The sequence below is a fragment of the Delphinus delphis genome, chromosome 16 (genome assembly GCF_949987515.2).
Source record: "Delphinus delphis chromosome 16, mDelDel1.2, whole genome shotgun sequence".
Taxonomy (NCBI): Eukaryota; Metazoa; Chordata; class Mammalia; order Artiodactyla; family Delphinidae; genus Delphinus; species Delphinus delphis.
The window spans coordinates 29,731,587-29,759,562 of record NC_082698.1 but is presented as its reverse complement, the minus strand read 5'-3'; the positions used below and the strand labels follow the sequence as shown (position 1 = coordinate 29,759,562).

Here is a 27,976-nt window from a genome sequence, read left to right as displayed (position 1 = left end):
TACATAACATTGTAAATCAACTATATGTCGATAAAAAAGTGTGAAAAAATGTGTGACTTAGACTCAATTAAATACTACACATCGTATGGACTGCTGTGATGGTTTAAAGTGAGATGATGGAAGTAAAATACAAGACATTGCTTCTGCCCTCCAGCCCTTCACAAGTTTAGTCTGCAAACAGGTGAAGGTAAACGAGGGGAGAGCATGTAAAAATCTGAAGTGGGGAATGTTTGCTTTTAGCTTCTTCACATCCTTGAATGCTTTCTTAGATACCTGTGCCTCAAAAGTAACTGATTCCTCAGAGGGAAACTTAAGTCAAAACCATAGCATTCTTGAAAGAAAGTGACTCACCAGGTCAGTAGCACTGGGGAGAAGGGGTGTATGAGGAAAAACACAAGAGAGGGAGGCAGGGGTCAGATTGGACCCCCAGAGCAGAAGTGATTCCAGGAGTGGAAATAGCACCTGTTCCGGAGGGAAGTGTGAGGTGAGCTTGGGAGAAGGAAGGGGAGGAGGAGGGAGGGGGGAGAGGAAGAAGGCCTGAGGCCTGTGAGGGTGGGGTGGAGGGTTGGTCTGGGCTCCTGCCTGCTGTGGGCCTGAACCTTGGGGAGCCTGGTGTGGGACGCAGTGGACAAGGAAGACCTTCCATCCAGCCCACCGCTTAAAAAAATGGGAGAAGAGAGTTTAAAGCAAAGTGACTGGAGACAGGGCATACATCTACTTTCTGCATGGATGAAAAATTCAGACTAAAAGTAGCTTTGCCGTTTTCAGCAAAGGCAATTTTAGTGTCTTAATTATATTACTATTTTGGAGCAGCTTTTTTTAAATACTCTTCAATACTCTGTGAAAATCAGTCTTTTGTTAAAATGCTTTAAAAAAAATTAATTTAAAAACAAACAAACAACAAAATCCAAATAAGCCTAAAGTTCTCTTCAACATGGAGAGGCCGTTGCCCCCTTGTTAAATAGACCTAACCTATCCTTCCTGTGACCACCCAAATGCCCCTCCAAGGCCTTTGTGATTCTCAGCCAGAAGTGCTCTCCACCTGCTCTGACCTCTCGGAATGTTTGCATCTCCCCAGGGGCACAAGTCACTTATGACCTCACCCAAGTGAGTGTGTTTGCCTCAGCAATGACAGTGAGATCTTTAAAAGTTCTGAACCCCTCTCCCCACCTCCAACCACCCATGGGACCAGGTGTCACACAGCGAGCTGAAGGGTGAATTAATGTGGATGGCCACCTAGGAATGAAGTGTGATGTAAGGGCTTCTTTCCAAAACCGAACCTGTTCTTAGGGGAATGTCACTGAATAAAAATAATACTTCTGTTGGTGATGTATTTCTTTTAAATATATTCTTTTACTCTTCTAAATAATATGTTTGTGGGTGGTGTATTTCTTTTATTGCTGTGAAATTAGTAAAATGATACTATTAAAATCTTCGGAGGTAAACGGCCATCACCTCTCTGAGAAATGTCGCCAAGCACCTGACCTTTACCTAATGTATTAGTTTCATATTGCTGCTGTAACAAATCACCTCAAACCTAGTGGCATAAAACAATACAAATTGATTATCTGACACTTCTGTATGTCACAAGTCCAACGCTGGTCTGTGCTGAAATCAAGGTGTTGGCAGAGCTGCATTCCCTTCAAGAAGCTCTAGGGGGCTTCCCTGGTGGCACAGTGGTTGAGAGTCCGCCTGCCGATGCAGGGGACACGGGTTCGTGCCCCAGTCCGGGAAGATCCCACATGCCGTGGAGTGGCTGGGCCCGTGAGCCATGGCCACTGAGCCTGCGCGTCCAGAGCCTGTGCTCCACAATGGGAGAGGCCACAACAGTGAGAGGCCCGCGTACCGCAAACAAACAAACAAACAAAAAGAAGCTCTAGGGATAAATCTATTTCCTTACCTTTTCCAGCTCCTAGAGGCCATTCACATTCCTTGTCTTGGGGCCACTCCCTCCATGGCCACTCTCACATCAGATCACTATGACCTCCTCTTCTGCCTCTCTTTTTCTACGTTTAAGGACTGTGACTACATTGGGCCCACTCAGATAATCCAGGATAATGTCCCTATCTTGAGGTCCTTAACTTAATCACCTCTGTGGAGTCCCTTTTGCCGTGCAAGGTCACATGTTCATGATTCTGGGGTGTAGGACATGAGCATCTTTAGAAGGCCATTATTCTGCCTACCATACCTCCTGACACCTTGCTGTGTGTGTGTGTGTGTGTGTGTGTGTGTGTGTGTGTGTGTGTGTGTGTGTGTGAGACCAGGGTAACGACATAGGGGCCTCAGTCCTTTGAGCTGTCAGGAGAATCTGTGACTTGAGGTGGGGAGTGGCATTTTTGCCCATTGCTTCTGGCTGCCCAGGGCTGGGGAGAAGGAGGTTCAGATGTAGCCTTGAGATGTCTCTCAAAAACCTGTCATGCACTACTTAGTAACCCTTTTATAAAAGTTTTAAGAATGGGTTTAAAAGCCCTGGCTCCTGCTCCAGCTCCTGTCTTATTAGTATTCAAAATCAGGGGCAGGGCTTCCCTGGTGGTGCAGTGGTTGAGAGTCCACCTGCCGATGCAGGGGACACAGGTTCGTGCCCCGGTCTGGGAAGATCCCACATGCCGCGGAGCGGCTGGGCCCGTGAGCCATGGCCACTGAGCCTGCGCATCCGGAGCCTGTGCTCTGCAACGGGAGAGGTCACAACAGTGAGAGGCCTGCGTACCGCAAAAAAAAAAAAAAAAAATCAGGGGCAGTCCATGCTTAACCATAGCAGAAGAGCTGGCACCCTGCAATCATTCTTCCATGATACCGAGGACAATGAATCTTAGGGTTAAGGGTGAACCATTTAAGAAATATATTTTTGCAGAGGAAGCTTTAGAGGAAGTCTTTTTAGCAGTTTGAATCAGAGTATTGAAGTTCCTCAATCCAGTTTTTAACAGCAGCAGCTTCTTTTACAGATGTAGAATAGGACTTCCCCTCCCCCCCGCTTCTTTATTACATCTAAATTGATAAAGTTCAGACCCTGGAGCCTATGTGGCAGTACACACAGTAGATGTTTGAATAGCTGTTGATATCAATAATCCCCCAAATTACCCTTTATTTCTAGGCTATGAATACATAGAAGAAGATTGAGATTGGTAACACTGGCAATATCTATTAAGGTATAAAATGTACATATCATTCCCAGCATTTCCACTTCTTGGTATCATCCCAGAGAAACATCCACATATGTGTGTAAGGATGTGCAGTACAGCATTGTCTGCAATGGTCACAGATTAGCGACAGCTTAAATGTCACTTGAGGAGTGGCAAAACAAATGTGGCACATCCACACTAAGTAACTTAAAAAATAGGTTAGATCCATGTTCGAACAATGAATATGTTACACTGAGAAAAGCAAGCTCTGGAACAATGTGTATCAGTTTGATTCCTCTTGAAATTACATATTTTTAAAAAATATATATGTAACATAGAAATTTTCAGAAGTATAAGCACTAAACTGGAAACAATTGTTATTCTGGAAGGGGACTGGGATGAGCTTAGAGTAGGGATGGGAAGTTGGTAAAGATGGATTTTTACTTTCATCTATATTGTGTGGATTTGTTTTTTTTTTTGCGGTATGCGGGCCTCTCACTGTTGTGGCCTCTCCCGTTGCGGAGCACAGGCTCCGGACGCGCAGGCTCAGCGGCCATGGCTCACGGGCCCAGCCGCTCTGCGGCATGTGGGATCTTCCCGGACTGGGGCACGAACCCACGTCCCCTGCATCGGCAGACGGACTCTCAACCACTGCGCCACCAGGGAAGCCCCGTGTGTGGATTTTTTTGCAATAAAACATTTGTGTTATCAAAATGTAAAAGGTATTTTAAATTAAAAAAAGAGAAATTGATATAATCTAACTTTTTAAGTTGTCAAAACTGATGATCAAATCTATTAGAACGTCATATTGATATTTTACAAAACAGCTAAGACTGAAAGTTCAAAAGTACTTTTCCTATTTTGTTGAAAGTATGTGTGTGTATGTATATGTACTGTATATATTCATATTTACTACATACACCTAAATATTTGTACATGGATACTACATCTATCTACTATGTCTATCTATACACACTATATACATCTATATATACTGCATATATCTATATATGCTGGTAATAAAATGCATAAATGCTGCTTTGGTTTAATCATAGATAAATATCTCATTCTTTATCATTGTTCTTATTACTTATAATGGCAAAAATATCTCCTATATGATTATGATTAATCTGGTAACTGAATACTGTTTGCCTTTAAAATAATTCAATTAATTTTAGTAAATTAAAAAAGTTTTCTGACATAGTTGCAAAATTAAGACAAAATGAAACGCTGGTTTACAATACGTAGCATCTCTTTAAAAGAAACCCTTCCAAGTGTGAAGAATGCGTTAAGGTTTTATCAAGTGAATGCTCTTTGTGTAGAAAAACTGATCTAAATCATGATTTAAACTTTAGAACCACTACAATCTTTCCATTTGGGCAAAACTTCTTGGAAACTGACAGGGTAGAGGGGTTATTTCAGACCTCTGGGGATATCCCAGGAAACAAAATCTCCTCTAAAGGAATTGTGCAAGATTGACACCAACAGGGATTCCTTGCCAGACTGTGTGAGACTGTAGATTGGGTGTTTAGTGCCACTGAGAAAAGGAGAAGCCACCAGGCTTTTTATTTACCCAGGGAACCCGTCTCGAAGATATTCAATGGTCTGTGCCTGCGCCGACGTCTCCTGGGGGTGATCAAATCCTCCCCCTCCCCCCGCAAAGAGGAGACTGTACCCAGACCCGCGATCACGCACCTGCCGGTTAACAGATCAGCCCTCCACGTGCAGAGGCACTCGCCCAGCTGTGTCGGAGGATCAGAGCCGGCCCTCTCCCTCCCCCACCCCTGCGGAGCAAAGGGCGGTCATTTTCTGCTCCTCCCAGAGTCAGAAGTGTGCACATGCCTTCCATCACAATTAACTTAAGACTCTGAAACAACACAAACTCACCCACAACACGCTCAAAATCAATGCCATCAATACCCAGAAGGAGGATACCAAAAAGGCAAAACAAAACAAATCTATTCAGAGAGTAAATACTCAAAGCAACAGGGCTGGAGTCAGACACACTACAAGGTCAACAAATCCAAGACTAGTTCAAGTGCGGGCATTTTTATAAACTGAAGAGCTGCCCAATATCCCAGGGGTCAGAAACGCAAAGGCCTTCAGGTGCCAGCTCATGGAAAGGTCTATAAGATAATAGAGGGTGGGCCTGTCAGGAGCTGGACTGCAGGGGCCCCAGGTAAAGGCATTCACATTCAATTTTTAAAAATTTCAATTCCTGCTGTGTGATTCCTAAACAGAGTCTACCATCAAACAGAGTTAAATATGGGTGTAGGATGGATAAAATTGAATAAAGGTCAAAGTCAGATATGTTGCCAAGGAGTCCACAGGGCATGAAAGGCAGGGCAGTGATCCTAGCTGTCATTATTTGAAAGGGTAGTGACCACTTGGTTTAAATCTTCAAAGGTAACAGCAAAACAAAAGTTAAAAGAAATGGCTTACTAAGCTCGAATATGAGGGATTCAGATTAGTCACATAGATCCTTGACATAAGTAACTGAGCTGGATTACGAAAAGATTGCACACATTCCCTTGGAAGGCTCTAAATAAAGGGAGCCTCCAAAAACAATAGGTGTGACCTTATTGGAAGGCAAGGGGTGGACCGAATGACCTGCCAAGGTCCTGATTTAAATATGTCTGTATAGTCAGCCCCTGGTTATCCAGCCCAAAGAAGAAGACAGTGACAAATCATCCTAAGCTGAAGATAATAAAGAGTTATATTTGCCTTTGGAATGTATTTTGGTACTTAAATTAGAACGTGTCTTTCTGATGCTCTGAGAATTCACAATGCGTCAATAACAGCCACAAAGGAGGCCTGACCTGGAGCTGGGAGGCTGCCCAATTTCGCCATCCTGTCCTCTATGTAAATCTTCCTCTTTGCTGGTGGTGAGCAATGTCATCTTTTAGAAGAACACCTGGCAGCCCAAGTTTTCTCAGACAGGGGCTGCCTGGCTCAGCCCTTCGCTGGGAGAAGAGACAAGGGCCTTTCCCTGGACTCTGGCTGATTCAGAATAAAGACCCAGGATGGTCTGGTTCTTGCTTCTAGAGGATGACTCCGAAGTGCTACAGGCCCCACAGGAAGCAGCAAGCTAGGCAAGGTTTAGACATCTACTCTAAACTGCCTACGAATGCTGGTCTAACTGCTCTGCCACAGAAGACACAAAAGCAAATTTCTTGAGTTCCTTGGAAAAGAAAGAGAAAAAGGCTTCACTGAAAAGGAAGGTGAAATGCATGCCCAGCACTGGGAAAGCAAGAAGCTGGGTGCTCAGGAGATGCAGTAACAATCCCCTGCCCCTCAAAGGATGGGTGGGATGGAAATCTGAGCTTGCCACCCATCGTCCAAGATGAAAGGAGAACCTGGTCATCATTGTGGGGGCCCAGGAGGAGGGAAAGGTAGGAAGAAGGGAAGCTGCCTCACTGTTCTCTGTCCTCTGTCAGCTCCCAGTGCTTACCAGAGGGAGGCTGGTGTCATCTGGCAGGAGGCAGGGCCAACTAGAACATCTCAGAAGTGCGTCGCCGCCCCTTACCCAGAGACCCTGGCAGAGCAGCATAGGCTCCAGGAAGCAGGATTTGGCCAGGAAGGCTTCTCTTGGCCTCAGAGAGTGACTGGATGGTCACAGAACAGAACACAGACAAGCTGCTTGGCTCCGGCCCTGCACAGGTCACCCCGGCAATAAGGGTCATTACAACCATTCCTATTTCCCCCTTTTCTATCACACTCTTTAGTTTTCCTTCCGAAGTCCCAGACAGTGCTGTCTAATTTAAATGTGGCTGTATAATATTAGAATGAAATAAAATGAAAAATCCAGTTCCTTGGTCACAGTAGCCACATCTCAAGTGCTCAACAGCCACACGTGGCCAGTGGACACCATATTGGACAGAACCAAGATAGAACTTCTACGTCATCGTAGAAAGTTCTATCTGTCAGCACACTAATCTAGACTTCCATGAGATCTAGAATCTAGGAACTTCTACTCTTCATGGTGTACAAGAAAAGAATAAATGAAAGAAGAAATGCACTTACAAAGTATCTTTTCTATACATCATCAGCACTAATCCTCACCACTGCCCTGTATGGTAGGCAGGGGTAGATTTCAACATGCCCATTTTACAGATGAGGAAAGTGGGGGCTGTGTAGTTAAGTAACTTGCACAAGGCTCACAACTATTGGATGACACAGGATTAAAACCAGGTTTTCCAATGCCAAAGTCAGTGGTTTCTACTGTTACATGCAACTGCTACAAATAATGTTACTTGCCCTTTACTTTGTTCAGTGCTGCCATAAAAGCTCCAGCCTTCTAGAATGAGGTTGACAGGGCCCTGGAGTGTATTTATTGATTGGCTGGTTTTTGAAGTGATAACTAAACTTTGTACAATGTAGTTTAGCAGCTCTATAGTTAGGGAGCCGTGGGGTTCAAATCCTGACTCATCCACTTACTATTTACTTGATAGAGGGCGAGTCACTCACCATCTCTGAATCCTAATTTCCTTTTCTTGTATATTTACTGCATAGTGTTGTCAGGACGATTAAATAAGACAGTGCGTGGAAAGGCTTAGCACAGTGCCTGGCACATATTAGTGCTCCATAAATAAGGATTTTCAATGGTGACTGGCAGAATTTACAATGCACTCACGTGCAACAGCGATTGACGCTTCACGATAGGGGGGCGTCTTGCTATCTCCATTTCTGCAGGTGATTCATCTGAATCTCGGTGCATAAGGGGCTGACTCAAGGTCATGCAACTAGAAAGCTGTAGATCTAAGGCATGAACTCAAGCTATTTGGACTCCAAATCTTTTCTTGATACACAATGTTGCGTCTCAGGAGAGAAGGGACCGGGGGCGCCGAGGCATGGTTTAGAGGAAGTTTAACTGTCCTTCTTCATCGCCAACTTCCCCCCTTCTCTGAAACAGGCAATTCATGTTTTCTGAGTCTTGTGTAAAATGCTGTGCAAAGGCAGCTTTGAGCATCCCCTTCTACCATAATTGTCACCCTTAAATCCCTCGTATATAGAGATTCCAGTGTCTCACTGGTGAGGAAGTAACACCTGCAGAACCAAGGAGGCCAAAATATGAACAGAGTGCCTTGAAGCAGGGCATTCAAATCTTCTCCCTGGAAAGCCTGTGGATTAAGCACTTTTCTTCCAATCTACCCTCCATCCCAACTCACTGCTACAGCAAAAAGGCAAGGACACAGCCTACCAGAACCCAGCTGAGTCCGGCCAAGACCCAAGTGCATGAGAATGTGTGTTGTTGCAAGCCCCTGGGCTTTTGGAGCTATTTGTTATCTGGCCCTATTACAGCAAAAGCTGACTAATGTATCTGTCAAACCCAGGGCGGGAGGTACTTACCCTGCCACGACAATCTCAAAGTCCCCGTCGTGGTCCACATCAGTCACCGCCACTCCATAGTTGAGCTGGGTGGGGTTGCTGTCATAGTCAGGGGGCAGGACTGAGTTGGTGACGGCCGTGAACATGGGTTCAGCACGCAGGGACCCCTCAGTCAGGGGCAGAAACCACAGCAGCAGCAGGAACAGAAACATCTGGAACATCTGAAACCAAAAGTTACAAATGTTAGGTGCAGCAGTACCTTTCTTCCCTGTTCCTGGAGGGCTTGGCAACTCCTAGGCTGCCACTTTTCCACAAGACCTGTCCCGACTATGCTCTTTAAAACTGCAACCTGTCCCCATCATGTCAGGTCACCCTTGTCCTGCTCTGCCTTTTCTTTTTCTACAGCACCTATCACTTTATAACATGCTGGATGACTTCCTCATTCATCATGTTTTGTTATTTAGTGTCTGTCTCCCTCAGCCAGAACATAAGCTCCACCAGGGCAAGGCTCTCTGTTTTGTTCATGTATGCATTCAAAGCCAAGGACAGTGTCTGGCACAAAAGAGGCACTCAGTACATATTTAGGGAGGGAGGGAGGAAGGAAAGGAAGGAAGGGAGGGAGGGAGGGAGGGAGGAAGGAAGGAAGGAAGGAAGGAAGGAAGGAAGGAAGGAAGGAAGGAAAGGGAGGGAGGGAGGGAGGGAGGAAGGAAGGAAGGAAAGGGAGGGAGGGAGGGAGGGAGGAAGGAAGGAGGGAAGGAAGGAAGGAAGGAAGGAAAGGGAGGGAGGGAGGGAGGGAGGAAGGAAGGAAGGAAAGGGAGGGAGGGAGGGAAGGAAGAAATGGTAGAGTATAAACACATGGGCATCTCCCATCCTCTGGGAGAAAGGCTGGGAGAATGAAGAAAACAACAGATCTCAGACAGTCCAGGGGTGGGTGAGAGCCCCATGAGGGTCCATGTCTAGAACAATAGTAGAGGCAGTAAAGGATTATCCTTCTGTGGGACCTACCCCAGAGGCAGCCTGGAGGGAATCTGTGACTTGGAAGGTTCCCCTGCCAAGGTCCCTCCCTAGGGCAGCTGGCCGTCGCCTCCAGACCAGGAAGCAGTCAGTTATGGAATGTATTCCAGCAGGATCTGGCGAGCGGCACATCCTTCACTTGGAGAAATTAAACCACTGTGTGTGTTTTATTATAAATTAATTATGTATAATCCATTGTATAATTCATTATTGTATCTCTAACATAACTCAGGGTGTTGCCAAACAGCCTGGAGCTGCGAGAGCTGGTGGCAGGCACGCAGGAGACAGATGAGAGTGGCCAAGGAGGTGGAAGAACTCCATCCTTCCCTGACGTGAGCCAGGGAGACACTGAGAACGCTACAGATAGCACCACCCCGAGCTGCTGCCCGCAGGCTTAGAATCAGAAGGCTGAGAGTGTTCCAAAGGCTCCCCTGGAACAAGGCCCACAAGGCCTGCACAGGCAGCCCCGCAGGCAAGGCGGTGCCTTCCTGCCTACAGAGGGCGGCACACCTCTTCCTGATGGAACTTTTCCTGCTGGCTTGTCAGTGTGGCTGGCAGCCAAGAGCAAGGCTGAGTGAGGCTGATGTCTTAATGAAGAGAAGACCTGAAGACTGACTCCCCAGATGGAGACAGACATTCCTGCCAGCAAAGGAGCCTGCTCCAGTTCAGGACCGAGACACCAAAAGGAAGGGCCCAGGCACTGTCTACGGAGCCAAACGTGATTCAGAAGCCTTCCTAATGCCTCGCTGGGGAGGCTGGAGAGAGACGCGGGGCAGGGCTCTAACTGCAGGGCAGAAACTAACCTCAGCGAGCCTTCCTGGGAAGAAAGTTCTCGTGGCGTGCTTAGAGGGCACACGCTGGGTGCTGCACTATCAGAATGAGGTCAGTCCCAATTACAGAGATGTCTGAGCACAACAGCAACATCTACTGGGCTGTCTAGTCGCTAAAGGCAAACACATCACTCCGAGAGTTCTGCAACTTGGCAAGAAGTTTGGTTGCATAAAGGAAACTCATAATTGGATTAATGAGCAGCTGGGGTGGGGTGGGGGAATGAGAAGCTAAAGAGTATTTAACAACCAGGTTAGCCATGCTGAAATGTAGCGTGATCTGAAGGTCACAGGAGTTTTCAAGGTATGAATTCTATTGTAGGGATGGCAGATGAGTTTCAACTTGACAGAAAAAACTGACTGGCAGTGGCTTGAAAGAGTACTGTGATCAGCTTACAACATTTGCAATCAATGGGCATGAAGGAAAGACTGGTATTGGGCCTGCATTCTAGAAGCTATTAAGTTCCTCCCAGGCACTACTACACTTGCAGTTTGGGTCACTGCCACCAGGGAGGCAGGACCTATTAGGGTAAGCATCTGGTAGAAGTTTTCTAACGAAGGCCACGAGGGGCAAGAACCGTGATCCAGCCTCTTGATTTTTACCTGTGTTTGAAAAGTAGAACTTTTAATTAAAGGAGACATCTGAAAGAAATAGCTCCTCTGTGTTATCCAGTTCCAGATAAATAACCTAAAGCAAGATTAAACAGAAATAATACACCTGTGGGATGACCTCTGTTTTGCTTGGTGACCTTGAACAAGTCACAGCCTTGCCGGGTCTGAGCTTGATTCTCCAAAATGAGGGTCTGGGAGATCTCTAAAGGTCCTTTCCGGCTCTAAAATTCTATGATGAATTAAAGGATTCCTTTTAGAAGCAGACCTTCGGCAGTTTTTCTTCCCAGCTTCTTCTATAAACTTCAGACCAACCTGTGTGGTTTTCCTTTCTGAGCATATTAAACATATTTTGAGCAAAACAGCTATGCAGCAGAGCTCTGTAGCAGTTCCCTTGCAGGGGCCAAGCCCAGACAGGAACGTGCCACCATTAGTGTGGAACCGGATGCACTAGGCACGAGCAGACCAGTGGACGGCCTCCCCCCGGGGGGGTGGGCTGAGAGCGGAGCAGGGAGAGCAATTCCTTTATATTTCATTCTTCTGACATGCCAAAGGCTCCCAGGGCTGCTCAGCAGCAGCTGAAAGTTAGAGGGTTAGCCGAGGGCCTGCTGGGAAACAGTTGTGGTGGGACACTTAGGAAAAGGCCTGGTAAATATCCCCCCTCTAGCTCAGGGCTCAGATGAAGGAAATCACTGAAATGCCCCTCTACACTCTGGCTACTCAGTGGTCGCCAGACCAACGGCATCGGCATTAGCGAGGAGTTTGTTAGAAATGCAGAATCTTGGGCCCTACCCCAGACCTAATAAATCAGAATGTGCACTTTAACACGATTTCAGGTGATCTGAATGCACGTTAAAATTTGAGAAACATTGCTCGACCTTAGCTGTACGTTGGAATCACTTGGGGAGCTTTAAAAAATACCGTTGTCTGAAAATGATTTCTTGGATATGACACCAAAAGAACAGGTGACAGAAGAAAAAATAGATTACATGGACTGCATCAAAATTTAAAACTTTTGGGGACCACAGGACACTATCAATAGAGTGAAAAGGCAACCCATGTAATGGGAGAAAATATTTGCAAATCATATATCTGATAAGGGATTAATATCCAAAATATATAAAGAAGTCCTACAACTCAGCAACAACAACAAAACAATCCAATTCAAAATGGGTAAAGGACTTGAATAAACATTTCTCCAAAGAAGATATACAATTGGTCAATAAGTATATGAAAAGATGCTCAACATCACTAATCATTAGGGAAATGCAAATCAAACCCACAGTGAGATAATACTTCACACCCATTAGAATCGCTATAATCAAAAAAACAGGAAATAACAATTGTTAGTGAGGACGTGGAGAAATTGGGACCCTTATGCATTGCTGATAGGACTATAAAATGGTGCAGCTGCTGTGGAAAACTGCTGTGCAGCAGTTCCTCAAAAAATCCAAAAAACAATTACCATGTGATGCAGCAATTCCATTTCTGGGTATATACCCAAAAGAATTGAAAGAGGGGACTGGAACAGATATCTGTATACTCAAGTTCGTAATTGCATTATTCACAGTGGCCACAAGCAACCCAAGTGTCCATCAATCCATATGTCCAAAGTGTGGCATGTTCATACAATGGAATATGATATGCCTTAAAAAGGAAGGAAATTCTGACACATGCTACAACATGGATGAACCTAGAAGACATTATGCTAAGTGAAATAAGCCAGTCATACAAACACTGTATGATCCCACTTATACGAGGTACCTGGAATAGTCAAATTCATAGAGGCAGAAAGAAGAGTGGTGGTTACCAGGGGCTGGGGGGACAGGGGAATGGGGAGTTAGTGTTTCACGGTTATGGAGTTTCAGTTTGGGAAGATGAAAAGTTCTGGAGATGGATGGTGGTGATGTTTGCACGACAACGTGAATGCATTTAATATCACTGAACTATACACTTATAAATGGTCAGAATGGAAGTTTTATGTTATGTATATTTTACCATAATAAAAAAATACTCACGCCTGGTCTCATCCCAAGATATTCTCACTCACTTGGCATAGGACGCAGCAGGGGCATCAGAATTTTAAAAGCTCCCTACATGATTCTAACATGTTGCAAAATTTGACAATTTATACCAGTGCTCCAGTGCTTCTCAAACTTTAATATGTACATGGATCACCGGGTGGTCTTGTTAAAATGCAGATTCTGATTCAGCTGATCTGCAGGAGAGCCCAAGATTATATATTTTGAACAAGCTCCCATGTGATTCTGACCGTCCTGGTCCATAAACTACATGTTGAATAGCCAGGGTTAAGAAACCATACTATATATATACTCTCGTTTCTCTTCATATCGAATAAATCTTTCGCCTTTTACTAAAAAAAAAAAAAAAAAAAAAAAAAAAAAAGAAACCATACTATATGCTATAGTGATTCGTTCAAGAAACTTCTCCTCTGCCTCTAGATCTAAGGGTCTGAAACCAATCCTAGGGCCATACAATCCTCAGGGCTGCAGGCTCGGTTGATCATTAGGTACTCAAAGTACTAGCTATCTTCAGCTCAGTCAAAGTACCACAATTGATAGGGACTGACAAAGAGGGATTCTGACTCTAATTTTTGCAAAGAATTGAGAAGAAGGAAAGGGCTGGAACTGGAGTGGGGGGTCAGGTCTAGTAGACAAAAGATAGCTACCATTAATGCCCAGAGCCTAGAGAAGATGGGGTATGGGCAGGAATTTGCAAGCCAAGATAGAGATGCATGCCAATGTGTTCCCCCAAACCATCGTGGTGCCCAGTACTAGGAGGCACTCAATTAACATTTGTTAAATGGATGAAGGAATAAGTCCAAATGAAAATGTGAATCAGCAGAAATTGCTTGCAACTTGTCATACAGTTATCTTAAAACTGTTCTTTCGGGCTTCCCTGGTGGCGCAGTGGTTGAGAGTCTGCCTGCCGATGCAGGGGACACGGGTTCGTGCCCCAGTCCGGGAAGATCCCACATGCCGCGGAGCAGCTAGGCCCGTGAGCCGTGGCCGCTGAGCCTGCCTGTGCTCCGCAGCGGGACAGGCCACAACAGTGACAGGCTTGCGTACCACAAAACAAAAACAAAACCAAAAAACAGTTCTTTCCCGAAAGCAATTCTTCTTAAACTGTAACGTGCTTACCAATCACCTGAGGGTCTTGGTAAAATGCAGATTCTGATTCGGTAGGTCTGGGGTGGGGCCTGAGATTCTGCATTCTAACAAGCTTTCAGGGGATGCCGAGGCTGCTGGTCCGCAGACTTCACTTGTAGTAGCAAGGCTCTAGACCAGTGATTATAAACCCTAGCTGTCCAATCGAATCACCTGGGGAGTTTTTAGAGCTATGCTGCTGCCCAGATCCTTCACCCCAGTTTCTGATTTAACTGGTCTGGGGTGGGGGTCGGGTGTATTTTTAGAAGCTCCTCTGATGATGTTAAGGGGCAGCCTGGGCTGAGAACCACTGCCCCAGACTTACAGTCCCCAGCTGGGAGTGTAAGCTACACTCTGATTTGAAGTGAAAAATGTTTCTACTACCGGAATTCATCACCAGCTTGTTGAGGTCTACCAAGAAAATCTATTTAGCCAGAGAGTATCACAGGAAGAGGCGGGATATGGAGTTTGGGGAAGAAAGCAGAGCCGGATGGTACTGCCTGAAGCAGAAGGACAGCAGGTGCTGGAGTGACCTCAAGTTTTACACAGTTGGCTCAGAAACCTGTCACCCCACTGGGAACATCTCAATCTTTGGGGAGAATGTGGAGAAAAGCTAAAAATCGAATTTTAAAAAGTATGTTTGGGCTTCCCTGGTGGCGCAGTGGTTGAGGGTCCGCCTGCCGATGCAGGGGACGCGGGTTCGTGCCCTGGTCCGGGAAGATCCCGCATGCCGCGGAGCGGCTGGGCCCGTGAGCCATGGCCGCTGAGCCTGCGCGTCCGGAGCCTGTGCTCCGCAAAGGGAGAGGCCACAACAGTGAGAGGCCCGCATACAGCAAAAAAAAAAAAAAAAAAAAAAAAAAAGTATGTTGAACTGAACTTTTTTGTTTTCTTGAATGCTGTGTAACAAGCACCTACTAGCTATCTACAGGTAGCAGTGGCGTTAAGTAGTAAGTAAGTAGTGTTTAGCGCAATGGGAAGACATCTGGGGCAGTGCAGCCCGGCGGAGGCAAGGATAAATATCAGTGGCAGAGCTTGGCCAGAGGGTGCAGGACCGGAACACCTGGGCTGCTCCTGCAGGGGAAGGGAGAGGAGGGGGCAAAGAGGGCTCTTAACAAGGGCGAGAGGTGGTCGGGCTTGTGTTTCAGGCGGTGGGAAGAATTGCTTTGTAATAATTTCTTAAAAGTATTCTACAAGCTAACAATCCTCAGTGGGATCGAGAGAAAGATAAATAAACAAACCAAAGCCCAGAGTCGGGGACCTGGATTTGGACCTCAACTCCACCAGAAACTAGCAGGTTCTTAATCTTTCGGATCTCCAGTGTCCTCATCGGTAACCTGGGAATCCTATGACATGCCGAGGTTTCCAGGGTAAAGTGAGCTAGTGAACGGCTCTCGGGGGCCAGGCTCGCTGCTTATTTCCGTTCCTTTCACACAGATAGCTGTAAGGCTAGACAGTCTTTAGACACTGGCTGTGGGTCACATGCAGCCGAACTCAGTTTTCTGCGGCCTCGGGACTTTCCTGAATTGGGTCTGAAAACTGGTAACCAAGCAACCTAGATCTCTGATGTAGGGTCAGGCAGCTGTGGCTTCCAGGGCAATTTTTAGGGCACGCAGTTCTTTAGCAATTATCGCAAGAGCCAAGGACACCGCCCTGAGCTCTCACAAAAGGAAGAGCCCTGAATGCTTCAGATGTTGGGAACCAGCAGGGAGCACAGACCCTTTCTAGAAGCTGTAGGAGGGCAAAGGCTTGAGGAAGAGAGGCAGCCACAGAAGCATTCCGCCCTGCATGGGCTGGGCCACCGGATCTACACAGAGGAGCGCCTGGGACTAAGGCATCGTTAGAGGAGAGCTAGGGGAGCTTACTGACCCACAGTGACACTTCCTGTGGACCTCCAATGGGCCTGGGGCTGTGCTCGGTGCTGGGGTCACAGGGAGAAAGCTAGTCAACATTTGCAGTACAAGGTGAGGGGTGCTGTGGAGGAGGGGCACAAAGGTATCTACACTAGCCAGGTGGAGGGGGAAAAGAAGAATGTTTTGTGGAGGTAGGATGGTGTAGCTGAGTGGTAAAGGATGCTAAGAAGTTAGCTGGATAAGGAGAGTGAGGAGGAGAAGAGAAGGAAGACAGCAGACTCCTCAAAGGTCTGGCGAACCAGATGCCATCCCAACCTGCCCTCCTAGCACTGCCTATTTAAAGGTCCCACACTGGGTCATAAGTTAGAGGGAGCACTTATTTTTCCCTCCCCAGGTTTCCATCCGGAGGACCTTCCATTGGATGAGAGCGCTGGTTCTCAACCAGGGGTGATTTGCATCCCTTGCCCTCAACAGCTGGCAATGTCTGGAGGCATTTTGGGTTGTCCCACCAGGGAAGGGGGGTGCTACTGGCATCTAGTGGGTAGAGGCCAGGGATGCTGCCAAAACATCTTACAGTGCAGGGGACAGCCCTCTACAACAAAGAATTACCCAGCCCAAAATGTCAGCAGTGCTGAGACTGAGAACCCCTGGACTAGTGTATCATTCCTGACTCCCCTCCTTTTCCCACTCCCTCCTCCCAAGGGCCGGAGCAGGGACTCACCAGACGGGTCAGTTTGGAAAAACTGGGCCCGGAGAGCCTTTTCTGGACCTGCCTCCCTGCAGAGGCCACTCTCTGCCATGCGCTGAGCTTGGCCAGGCAGGCTCAGGCCTGCCCCCACCCACAGGGAGGGCTGCAGTGGGGATGCAGGTACATCAGCTCCGTGAATCCCACTTTGAAGCCTGGCCTTCCAAACAGCTGTATCTGTAATGATGGTAGCGTTTTAATCTCCATCTGTCTGAGCCCTGCCTCTCTCTTCCCCTCCCCTGTCCCTCCCCACCTTTCTTTCCCTTCATTGGTCCTGAATCTGAACAGGGAAGTGGGATGCTGTTCATTGGACCCTTTCAAACCCCAACACTCAAACTGGAGATCTGGAGTCATATTTGGTTCTTGCTTCTTCCTTATTCTTCACAACTGCTGGATCACCGAGTCAATCCACTTCATGAATCTCTCTCGAAGCTGCCCACTCTTTCTATCCCCACTGCTGGGGATTTGCCCCCTTTATCCTTCAACTGAACAGCAGTAATATTTGTTCACTGCTCCCCCTTTCTTCTCATCTCTCCCTACTTCCACATTAGAGCTCCCTTTCTAAATCTCGGAGCTGATCATGTCACTCTTCAACCTAATTCACGGGACCCTGTACACAAGGCAAACGGAGATTTGTTTTTAATTGCAATTTCATATAACAAGTACTATATGAGGAATGGGTAGTAATAACAACACTTACCCACCACCGACTATGTGCCAGGCACTACTCCAACCCTTTACATGGATGATCTCATTTAATCCTCATAGTAACCTTGTGAGGTAGGTACCACTTTTGTCCCCATTTTACAGATGAGGAAATGAAGGCACAGAGAGGTTAAGTAACTTGCTCAAGGTCACACAACTAGTACGTGGTAGAGCCAGGATTTGTGTTTAAGCCATTTGGCTCCAGAAATGGTGCCCTTGGACACTACACTAAACAGTGTCTTTCACTACACCAGACTTGTCTTAAAGGAAGTAAGATGGGAGCACAATGGAAGGAGCAAGCATCTCTGCCTGGGGGTGCTGGGGAAGGCCTACGAGGCAGTGATGAACTGGCCAGAGGGCCAAGGTGGAGAAAGCATTCCAGGCTGAGGAGCCAGCACGTGCATGGTGGCTGAGCAGGGTCATGCAGCCCCAGGAGGCTCGGAGTGGCTGGGACAGGACGGGTGGTGGGTCGGGGCGTGGCTAGGAGGTCCGAAGAGGCTGCGGAGGCCTGGCACAACACAAGCCAGAAGGGTGAGGGATGACTTGGCTGGAGGGACGTGTTGGAGAGAACACCGCAGCAGCGGGGTGTGGAGGAGGCCGTGGGAGCGTGGGCCTGGAAACAGAGAGGCCAGCTAGGAAGCAAATACTGTGGCCCAAATGGAGAGAAAGCTGCCATTCAGTCATTCACTCGGTCATTCATTCGCTAGTCTTATGCACCTCTGTCAGGCACTGTCTGGGCATCGGGAAAACAGCTGAGAACAAAATGAAGTCTTTGCTCCCGTGGAGCGTATATTCTAATGCCTCAGTCATCGGCGTTTCTCCACCCCGTCTTCCGCATTGCCAGCCTGGAAGACAAACACCAGACCTTCTGTACCTCCCCAGCCCCCCGGGGCCACCATGTCCTATGCATCTTCCCCAGCACCGTGAAAGTATAAGCCTTCCTCTTCCTTCCCGCTACCTGGAGAGAACTCCAGATGCTGCCTGCGGCTGCACTTATACAAAAGAGGCTTGGTCCTGCTCCAGAACAAGGCAGACGAAAACGCAGGGGACCCAGGCTGGGAGATGCCACAGAGACCCGCAGGCTAGTGAAATGGTGTTTCTGAAAGTGAGAGGACAAATGGAGTCTCCCAGCCTCACGCACAAGGCAGTGCAGGTCCTTAATGAGTATTATCAACTGCTCGGACTTCCGGGTCTGTAAAATGGGAAATGAAATGAGATAACGCATGCCCAGTGCCTGGCAAAGTCCATACGTGGTAGGTAATGGCGACGACAGTGATGCTATTACTACCGCATAAATGTTTTTCGAATGAACGAATGCATCTCAGGAGACGGAGTCCAGGCCCACCAGGTGCTCCCTGTCGGGGAGTAGCTGCCGAGTGTCGAATGGAACCCACGGGACTGTCAGACGTTGAGGCATAGGCTGGCTTCTGTGACTAATTCGTCTAGGGACCTGGTGGAGTTCTTTGACATTTTAAACACTGCTTTCCAAATGCAAAACCCCTCGGTTTATAGTCACATACACATCCATTTTCAAGCATTTTGCAGATGCTAAGGGCCAGGTTAGAAACGATGCCTGAGGCATGGCTTCTGACCTCAAGGAGCTGACAGTCCTCTAGGGGGGACACATGATACAGGCGTAGGCATTCAGAGTAGCAACAGGTACAAAGTGCAGACGTAGCCCGTAGGAGGGAGGGATTAAGTATCGAGGTGTGTAGGGGGTGGGAAGGGCAGGCAGGAAAGGCCCCCTGGAGACAGGGAATCTGGATTCCAATGGGAGCTACATTCCAGGTGGATTTGACTCAGCTCGGTGCAGGTGGCAATGCCTTTGGAATGCAGTGTCTGGGGTGCGGAGTGGAGGGTGCAGGAGAAGGCGGAGACAGTCTTGCGTGGAGGCAGCAGCTGGGGCCTGTAGAACCCGCCTGGCGCATCTGGGAAGGAGCCTGGAGTCACCCGGTGAGGGAGGTCTGAAGTCGGGTAGAGATCCGATTAGATTTGGGGCAACAGTGTGCAGAACGGCTAGACTGGCTGGTTTCCAAAAAGTGAGTGAGAGTATCACAGAGGGGACCTTGACGTCCCGGAGCTGTGGGCAGTTGACGGTGTGGTACTGGATGACCTCCAAAGTTCTCTTCCGAGCCTAAGTGTCTACGGGTCAGGTTTTTTTTCTAAATCATTTAAAATGCATTAGCGGACCTTGCTATTTAAAAGCGTTCTCCTGGGAATCTTTCCGTGAAGCAATGATTCACTCTCCAGTCTGTCTTTGGTGGAAATCCAAATGATCATCTCTTCTATCAGCTTACAGCTACCAAGATAGACCTGCACGGAGCTTCCTTGTAGCAGCCTGGTGGAGGATGGGGGCAGTGGGCACCCACAAGAAGTGAAGGGGAGGAGAAACTCAGCCCTGCTCCAGGCTTAGAGCTGGTACCATCTCACAAGTGGGCCCTGTGTGGGCTCCTCAGACCCTGCTTGATCCGTGGGACCTTTGGAGGTTTACAGAGCCCTGGGGCCAAGCGCCAGCTCTGGGAAGGAAAGCTGGCCTTATGGACCCAGGCCTGTCTGGAGATCCACTTTAATACCAAGGGCCACATCTGCCCCAGACTGGCCGCCTACATTCACACATTCATTTGTTCACCCACCGAGCACCTGTGGAGCCCCTCCATATGCCAAGCACTGTGCAAGGCACTGGGTTTACAGCTGAGAACAAAAGACACATGTCTCCACCCCCGCTGCTTGCAAGGCAGCATTTCTCCTTCTTGGGAACTCTTCTTTCCCCACCTGCAAAAGGCTCTTTGGATATACATAGCTTCTCGGATGACTGGTGCATGATTGCGATTCCAAGAAAGAGTCTGTTCTTAGACTAGGGCGAAAGGGAACGTGACATCACTAAGGCAGGGCGACAGAAAGGGCCCGTGTGCTCACCAACTCTGACTACAGGGACTGACCTCCAGAGGCTGGGCTGCCCTGGACACGCAAGATGCTCACCACCTGCACGACAGGAACTGGGTGAGATTTATGAGTGAGCTTGCCCTCCCAATTTGGGCAGGGAGGGGTGGAGCCTTGGTCCTCTAAGGACAGCCTCTAGGAACGTCCCACCTCCAATCCTGAGGGCAAGGGCAGGGCGGGGCCTTCTGTGAGAAACTCCAGCCGAGGCTGCTCCCATGACCCCTGCAAGGCTCCTCTGCCTGTCCAGGTGGGGGACAGGGGTTCCCCTGCAACCTGCTGGTCCCGAAGGAGGGCAGGGACAAAGGAAATCCGGAGGAGGGGGTGGCTCTCAAGGTAGGTGGAGCGGCTGTTAGGGAGGGAAGAAGTCCCCACGGTCCCTTCCTCAGTCAACAGGACCCCTTAGCTCCACAGTGATTCCCATGACCTTGTCACTGTACTTGTTGGGTGCAAACAAAGATAAGAGTAACTGGAAGCCACAGGAAGGGTCATTTCACACTCTCGGCAACACGATTCCTTTGTGGTTAATTCAAGTAATATGTCAAAATGTCCCTTGGACGAGATCTTTAAGAATATGTCTTTTAAGTAAACAAGGTTTTCCTAATTAATGACACGCCTGCCCACCCCTCCTTCAAGTTCCTTGCAGAACTTCCCTGGGCCAAGAGGGCTGAGCCGGAAAGGGTGGTGAAGTCGCGGAGGGAGCGGGGACAAATCCAGCCGCTTGTCAGTTGGGGAGCTATCGGTTTCTCCGCCGGATGTTGATCAGATTTCCTGGGCTGGAACCAACTCACAGGGCCCGGGTACTGGAATTTTTCCAAGAAGCAAACGCTTTGCTTCTTACGAAGTCAACATGATTTCTTTCAAGGAAAATTTTTATCCTTTCTTTTTTGTAAGTGTCTAGGGTTTTTGAAGGGCAAATCTTTGGGCTTTTCTCTAAAGACAATGATTATGATATAATTATCATTCGCTAAGACCACCCCTGACCCCACACGCACTCACAGAGAGGCCTGGGGGTAGGGGAATGACGTGCCCACTTGTACCATGAGTCAGTGGCATAGCCAGAAATAGAACTTTCCAAACTCCCAAGTTCCTAATCATAGCAATATTAATAATAGTCTCTTTATAATTTTCTAAGTGTTTTCACAGCTCACATTGAATCTTTACAACAACTTTGTGGAGAGTCTGGGTAAGTCATTCTCAGGAGACAGCAGATCTGAGGCCCAGACCAGCTTTGCCACTTGTTTGCTGTGTGACCCTGGCTGGTCTATTCACCTCTCTGGATCTCAGGGTTCTCAGCTATGAAGTGGGAGCATCGGGTGAAAATACTTCTAAAATCCCTCCCACCTCTAACATGCTGTGATTCCATGATGTGATGCTCTGGTCCAGGGTTTCTCCACCTTGGCACTAGTGACTTCCCGGGCCAGACAGTTCTTTGTTGGGGGGCTGTCCTGTGCATTGTAGGATGGTTAATGTCATCCCTGGCCTCTACCAACTAGATGCCCAAAGCACTCCCTGCCCCAGTTGTCACAATCAAAAATGTCTACACACATTGTCAAGTGGGCAAAGTAATCCCTCCGTTCACTGCCCAAGGACTTCAATAAGGTCAAGACCATGTGGTTCAGTGGAGAAAGGTCTTCCTGCCCCCGCCTCTTCCCCAACCCCTGCACACTTTTCCACACACTGTTCAAACACAACCTCCTAGTTCTTTGCTACTTCTCATTTCTTAAATGCCCTCCGTGGTCCAGCGTGTGTTTGGTGTGATAATGAACCGATTGATTTCATACCTTCTCTTAAAGAGAGTTCACAGGTTTATGTCCCCTAAGCAACCAGCCAGGCTCCCCAGAAATCCCTCGTAGAACCCTGGATGGCCTGGAAGCCTGTATCTGCAGCCTGCAGGAGGCTCGGTGAGCACGGATTTGTCAGCACTCTTAAATCACTGGGCTCTGAGGAAGCCTTCTCCCAGCACAAAGATCCTTCCTTAGGAATCAATAGCTCAAGGCCTTCTATCACACTCAGAATTGTCCTGGGACCTGTAAAATTTCTTTTCCCCAAGCATGGCAGAACCCCGAAATGAAAACCCCAACACGGGGGAGGGAAGAGGGCAAGGAGGGAGTCCTGCCAAGGAGGCCTTGTCCACAGCCCAGATGTTGCTATGAGCAGAGGCTGATGTGCGAACCTGGACACTCGGTCTCATTCGCCGGGAAAAGGAAGACCCAGTGTGGTTCCCAGGGGTCCTGCAATAATGTCCTCTCCCAGCTGAATACCTCTTTACATCTCACCAAGGGTAGAGGCATGTTAAAGACTATCTTCCTTGATTTTCACTATCCTACACTCATCACAGGTTGCCAGCCTCATCATTTTGCAGAGGAGGAAACTGAGGCATGCAGAGGTTAAGCGGTTTGTCCAAGGCGCCTGAGCAGGAAGTGAGGAGCCGGATTCTAAGCCTGAGTCATTTCCACTACTGAGCTGCCTTCCCAGCGAGAGTAAGATTAAGGGTCAACCATCTGGTGGGGTTCATGAAAGAGGCGACTTCTTGTTTCCTCAGTGTCTAATGCCACTCCCCCATTCAAATAAAAATACAGAGGTACTGTGCTATAGCTGTATTTTATGTAAGTATATTCCTCTGGGCTTATCCAGAACCAAACCATGCCTTGGGAATGCTGGCACAACTCTTCAGCTAGAGCTGGAATCAGGCGCAGATCCCAAGCACAGCCTCTCAGAAACCCTGCTTTCAAGGAGGGGGCTGTGGCTCTCCGGTGTTCCACATTATCCTACCACCTCCCTCCTCTACCTGAAGAAAAAGACCCAACTTGTCTGTGAGCCTGAAGGAGATGAGGAAACTCAAGCACCTTCCCTGGCAACAAGCATCCCTCAGGTGAGCCTTAGGGACAGAAGAGGATCCGCCTCTTGGAATCTTGGCTCCGCAGCACTGGTCCCTCCTGAGGGTTGCTGGCAAGTCTGCAGAGGCTCGGGGCGGGGGGGCTCTATGCAGAGTGCAAAGGAGCAGGGTGGGGAGAGGACACAGAGGGGGCAGCCCACAGGCCACTCAGCAAACCTCCTTCCCAGGGCCTGGCTCAGATGTCAACAGCCAGCCTCACAGAAAAGAAAAAGGGCAATGGAAATGGTAGTATCTTCCAGGTCACCCAAGAAGCCCTAATATGAGGATTTTGCAAAAATAGAACATCCTAGAACTCTGACCTTGAGCTGGGAGCAGCAAGGATGGGGAAATGGGCAAATACTGATTGGAAACTCTCCCCTTCACCCAGGATCTGAGTACTGGAGGCCCCATAGGCAGTGGTGTGACGACAGGTCAGAGAGACCTCACTCTAGCATGCCTGAACAGAAGGAAAGAAAAGCTCCAGGCTTGGGTTCCAAGACCACCGCAAGGGGCTGGGCATTTCTGATTCCTACGTGCGTGGACAGAAACCAGGAGTCGCATTGCTTTTGCCTATAAGACCACTTGAAATAACAAGACAAGATAATGGAGGAAGGGGAAAGAATAATTAGGAATTTCTGTTACCTGTATATGTACATTATGAGAACTTTATCTGCTCCTCACCTCCTCAGTCTGAATAACAGATTCAAAGGAAATTTCCCCCAGTTTACTAGATTTATTAATTTACCGATGTCTGATCAGTCAGCAATTATGAACACTTACTGTGCAGAGAACACACGTCCATCTCCATAGTAAAGAGGAAGCAGGTCATGGGAGCGGAAAGAGCTCTAAGTAGAGGACTGGAAATCCTAGGACCCAGTCCTATCCTTCCACCAAATAGCCATGTGACCTTGGGCAAGATACTTGCCTTAACTGGGTTTCAGTTTTCTCATCTGAAAATTAAGTGTGCATGTGGGACGGCGTTGGAGTAGGTGCTCTTCAAGGTTCCTTTCTTCTAGCTCTAATATTCTTGGGCTCTATGAGTCGTAAACAAGTTCAAAGAACACACCAGCACCAAACACAAAGGATGATCTCAGAGAGCAGGTGGGGCTAGGTACCAGCTCTATTTCCTTGGAATGCTGTACATGTATCTGTCTCATTGCACCTGAGACCACAGACCACCTGAAGTCCAGGAAGTACGTGGTAGAAGGGTTCCAATCATGAAGGTGATGGTTAAAGGCTATAGCCTGAACCTGCTTAAAGCATTAAGTTACTATGACCAATGAAGGGCAAGAAGTGAGAAGTCAGTGGTCCTGAGCTGGGTGCCTTTGGCGCCCCCTACTGGGCACCAAAGAGCCTGCTGGGCAGCTTCCATTGCCTCAGCAGGCAGCAAGCAAGACTGAGAACGGGACTGTCACAGCTGTTTAATAGGACTACCTTCCTGGTCTGTAGGCCGGTCTCTATAAGAGTATGTTTCACTCTCCAGAATTACACAGACCATCGGTCCACACATTCAGAGGGCACTACGGTGCTGCTGTAGGACGTCTTAACCAAACATCAAGGTGCAGAGTAATAAACCTCAGGGTTCAGAACACCAGGTGCAGCCCAGATGGAGAGGAGAGAAGAAAGCAACAAGCAGGTATTTCGCTGTACAAATCCCCAGTGGAGAGAAGGTCTTGGGAAATGCAGCAGAAAAATGTTGACTGCAGGTAGAGGATGGAGCTGGGTTTGGGGGTATGAACTGAGAGCCCCACTGAAAGATCTACAGGCTGATGCAGCTTCCCTAGGAGTTCAAAACACTCATTCATGTTCAGGGATGGGGTACAGGATACAGCCCCAACTGAGCAGCCCACTTTAGACCTTCTCCAGAGACCATTAGTACCAACTGTAAACCAGGATATTCTAACTGTGGTCCACTGAGCCAGCATCAAGACCTTAAACTCCCTTCATTGTCCCTTAAATGGACTTTAGGACCTGCTGCCAGAAACATGTTCTTAATCAAGTCAGACTGAGAGAAAAAGCTTCCTCAAGGGCCATATTGGAAGAACCGCCATATTCCCACTTTCCATTCTCCATCTCCCCTTCCTCATGGCTGAGAATGAGGTACAGGGTGACTCTGAATTCGCTCTAATTCAGTCTTGGGGAGCTGCAGCCCCAAGTCATCAGGGTCAAAAAATCTCCCACCAACAGCGTTTCTCTTCCCACAAGAGTTCTCCCCTGATTCAAGCAGCACTACAGAGTTGTCCCCTATCCCTGGAACCTTCTTGCCTTCTTTTCCACCTGGCTTCACTTGGGAAATCCTGCACCCATCCCAGAAGACACCTCAAGTGTGACTCAAGAATATGTCTTGCCTGGAGAGCTGAAGCACCTCCTGGGACACACAGAAGCCACACTACGTGCACACCTTACCACCACCAGCGGCAATATTCATTAGTCATTCCCCGAGGAAGGAAAGTGACCCCCCTCCCCAACCCCAGAAACACTTCCCGGCCACTCTGGGAGGCTCCTATCCAGGCTGGGATGGCTCTGGTTTCTTGAGTTGGTTTCTGCAGAAACAGGACTAACCAGGACTCCCAACTACTGTACTGCGAAGAAGCGCGCTGCATTGCTGGGCATGCCCCCAAGCTCGGCCTGCTGCCCCATCAAAGCCTCCATGTGTCCCCACTGGGCTGAGGAGGATCCCTGGTCCCCCTGGAATGCCTGAAGCTGGCTTGCCTGAGATAGGCTGAAAGCAAGCGGACCACACCTCGGTCCAGCAAAGGCAGCCGGCAGCTACGCCGCGCGCTGGGCTGGCTCCCCGAGCTCTCTGCCACCCAGCGCTGTGCCCGGGAGCTCGGCTTTCCCGGGGAAGAAGAGCTAGCTTCCCCTAGGGCTCCTCCCCATCTTGGAAGCCTAGGCACCCGGCCGAGGCCAGTAGCTTCCCAGGCCCGGAGCTGAGCCTGGTTCGCTGGGTGACTCCCCACTACCCCAGGCACATCCCTCCTCACCTGCTCCGCCCCCTCCCAGCCCCGGTGCCCTCTCCCCAAACAGCTGACCTCCAGGACGCCCCCGACACCTTCTCTGCAACTATGAGGGCTATCGCCCCCGCACCTCCGCTCCCACCTCTCCTCCACCTCCGGCCCCGCACCCGCCTCTACCCCAGCCCGCGGGAGGCTCTGCGCGCCAGTCGAGTCCTGCGCCTCTTGGCAAGTTGGAAGCCAAGCCGCCGCCGCCTTAGCGGTCTCCGTCTTCCCCGATTCCCGGGCGGCACCCCCGCCAGCCCGGCGGGCGGATCGGGGTGGGGCGCAAAGGGCGGGAGAAACTTTCTCTGCCTGAGTGGGTGAGGGGCACCGGAGCGGGTACTCACGCCGGCGTCTGCGCTCGGAGCCATCCTCGGGCTCTCTCAGCCCCACCGCCTGGGGGCGTCGGAGAGCGGGAGCTCGCTGCCGCCTCTGCCGCCGCCGCCGCTGCCTTCCAGCTCCCAGCCCCGGTCCCGGGCTGGCCTGGAGCCTCCCGCCCCGACGCCGCTCGCTCGCTCGCTTTATACAACTCCACTCGAGCGCGCCCGGGCTTATGTAAAGGCTGGCGGAGACCCGCAGCCAATGGCGCCGCAGCTGGAGCTGAGGGCCCGGGGGTGGGGGGCGCCCGCGTGGCCAATCGCGGCCCGGGGAGCCCGGGGAGCCGGGTGGGGGGAGGGGCGCCTCCCCTCGCTGATTTAGAGCCGGGATTGCGGTGGCAGCCGCCGGCAGCCCGGCCGGCCGCGCGCGACGCGTCGGGCGCTGGGGTGGGCGGCGGCGAGGGCGGGTGCCCCCCTGCGCCCCACCGCGGCGTCGCGTAACCTTCAGGAGGCAGCGGGACCTGGCGAGGGGGGCGAGGGCGTCTGGCTGGGCGCTGGGGGCCGGGGGCTGGCGGGAAGCAGGGGTCCCCCGGGAGGAAGCGCCGGGAAGGAAGGCGGGGGGAGGGGGGGCGGCGAGCCCCAGGGCCCCGCGGTCACCCCTGCGCGCAGGGCCGAGAGTGGCGGCTGGGACAGCGGCGTGCCTTCCCGTTTCCCCAGATAGCGATCTGGCGTCGCCGGGCCGGGCCGGGCCGGAGCGGCCGCGCGAGCCGCGGTGATGGCGAGATTTCGCGCTGCGGAGCGAGCGCTGAGCCGATCTTTATCCGGTCAGGGGACGTGTCCGAGTGCCTTCCGGGGATTGCTCAGTATGGAGAGCGGAGCTTCGCTACGGCCCCAGAGGGCGGGGAGCGGGCGAGCACAGCTCGGAGATGAGGCGCGGCGGCGGAGGCGGTCGCGGGCAGCGTCTCTCCCTCCCGCCTGGTCCCCCGCCCGCCCGCCGGCCTTGCGGGCGGTGCCCCCACCCCACCCTACCCCTCCTAGCCCCTGCCCAGACAGGGCCGAGGCTGAGCCCGGCCCACCCACTCTGGTCCGGTGCGTCCATCCAGCCTCCCTCACCGCTTTGCTCACAGGTACTGCTTCCCCCCCTCCTCGAACCCCAGCCCCCTGCCGTGGGCGGGACGATCTCAGCCTCTCAGGGCAGGGTGCAGCGGGGGGCTAAGCTTGGGAGGAAAGCCCTTGGTCAGCAGTGCCCAAAGTGCCCGTGTGCGGGGCAGGAAACTGGCCTAGGTCGATAACACTCTCAAGTCAGGTCCCTTATTTTGCGCCTAGAATAGGGCCTGGCACGTAGTAGGCGCTCAGTAAGGATTTACTGAATGAACCTTGAACTGAATAAGGACTTGGGGTTTCTGAGAGCTGGGGTACTGGGCTTGGGAAGAGAAAGACCTGGGAATAAGCCATCAGAGAGGGAGGGACCTAGGACTGTTTTC

At 49.9% G+C, this 27,976-nt stretch overlaps 1 protein-coding gene across 5 annotated transcripts in view; it reads right to left on the bottom strand.

Annotated features, from left to right (window-relative positions):
• CRTAC1 (cartilage acidic protein 1) overlaps nt 1-26,932 on the bottom strand; it is a 156,264-nt gene extending 129,332 nt beyond the window's left edge. The window contains exons 1-2 of one of the 5 annotated variants that reach the window (XM_060034328.1): nt 26,523-26,932; nt 8,469-8,668 (exon numbers count right to left, since the gene is read on the bottom strand). In XM_060034328.1, the coding sequence (XP_059890311.1) occupies nt 8,469-8,668; nt 26,523-26,546 (224 nt within the window). In that variant the 5' untranslated portion in view covers nt 26,547-26,932. The remainder of the gene's footprint in view (nt 1-8,468; nt 8,669-26,522) is intronic. The other 4 variants (XM_060034329.1, XM_060034327.1, XM_060034326.1 and 1 more) reach the window with 4 other exon arrangements.
• Nucleotides 26,933-27,976: the final 1,044 nt, after the last annotated feature.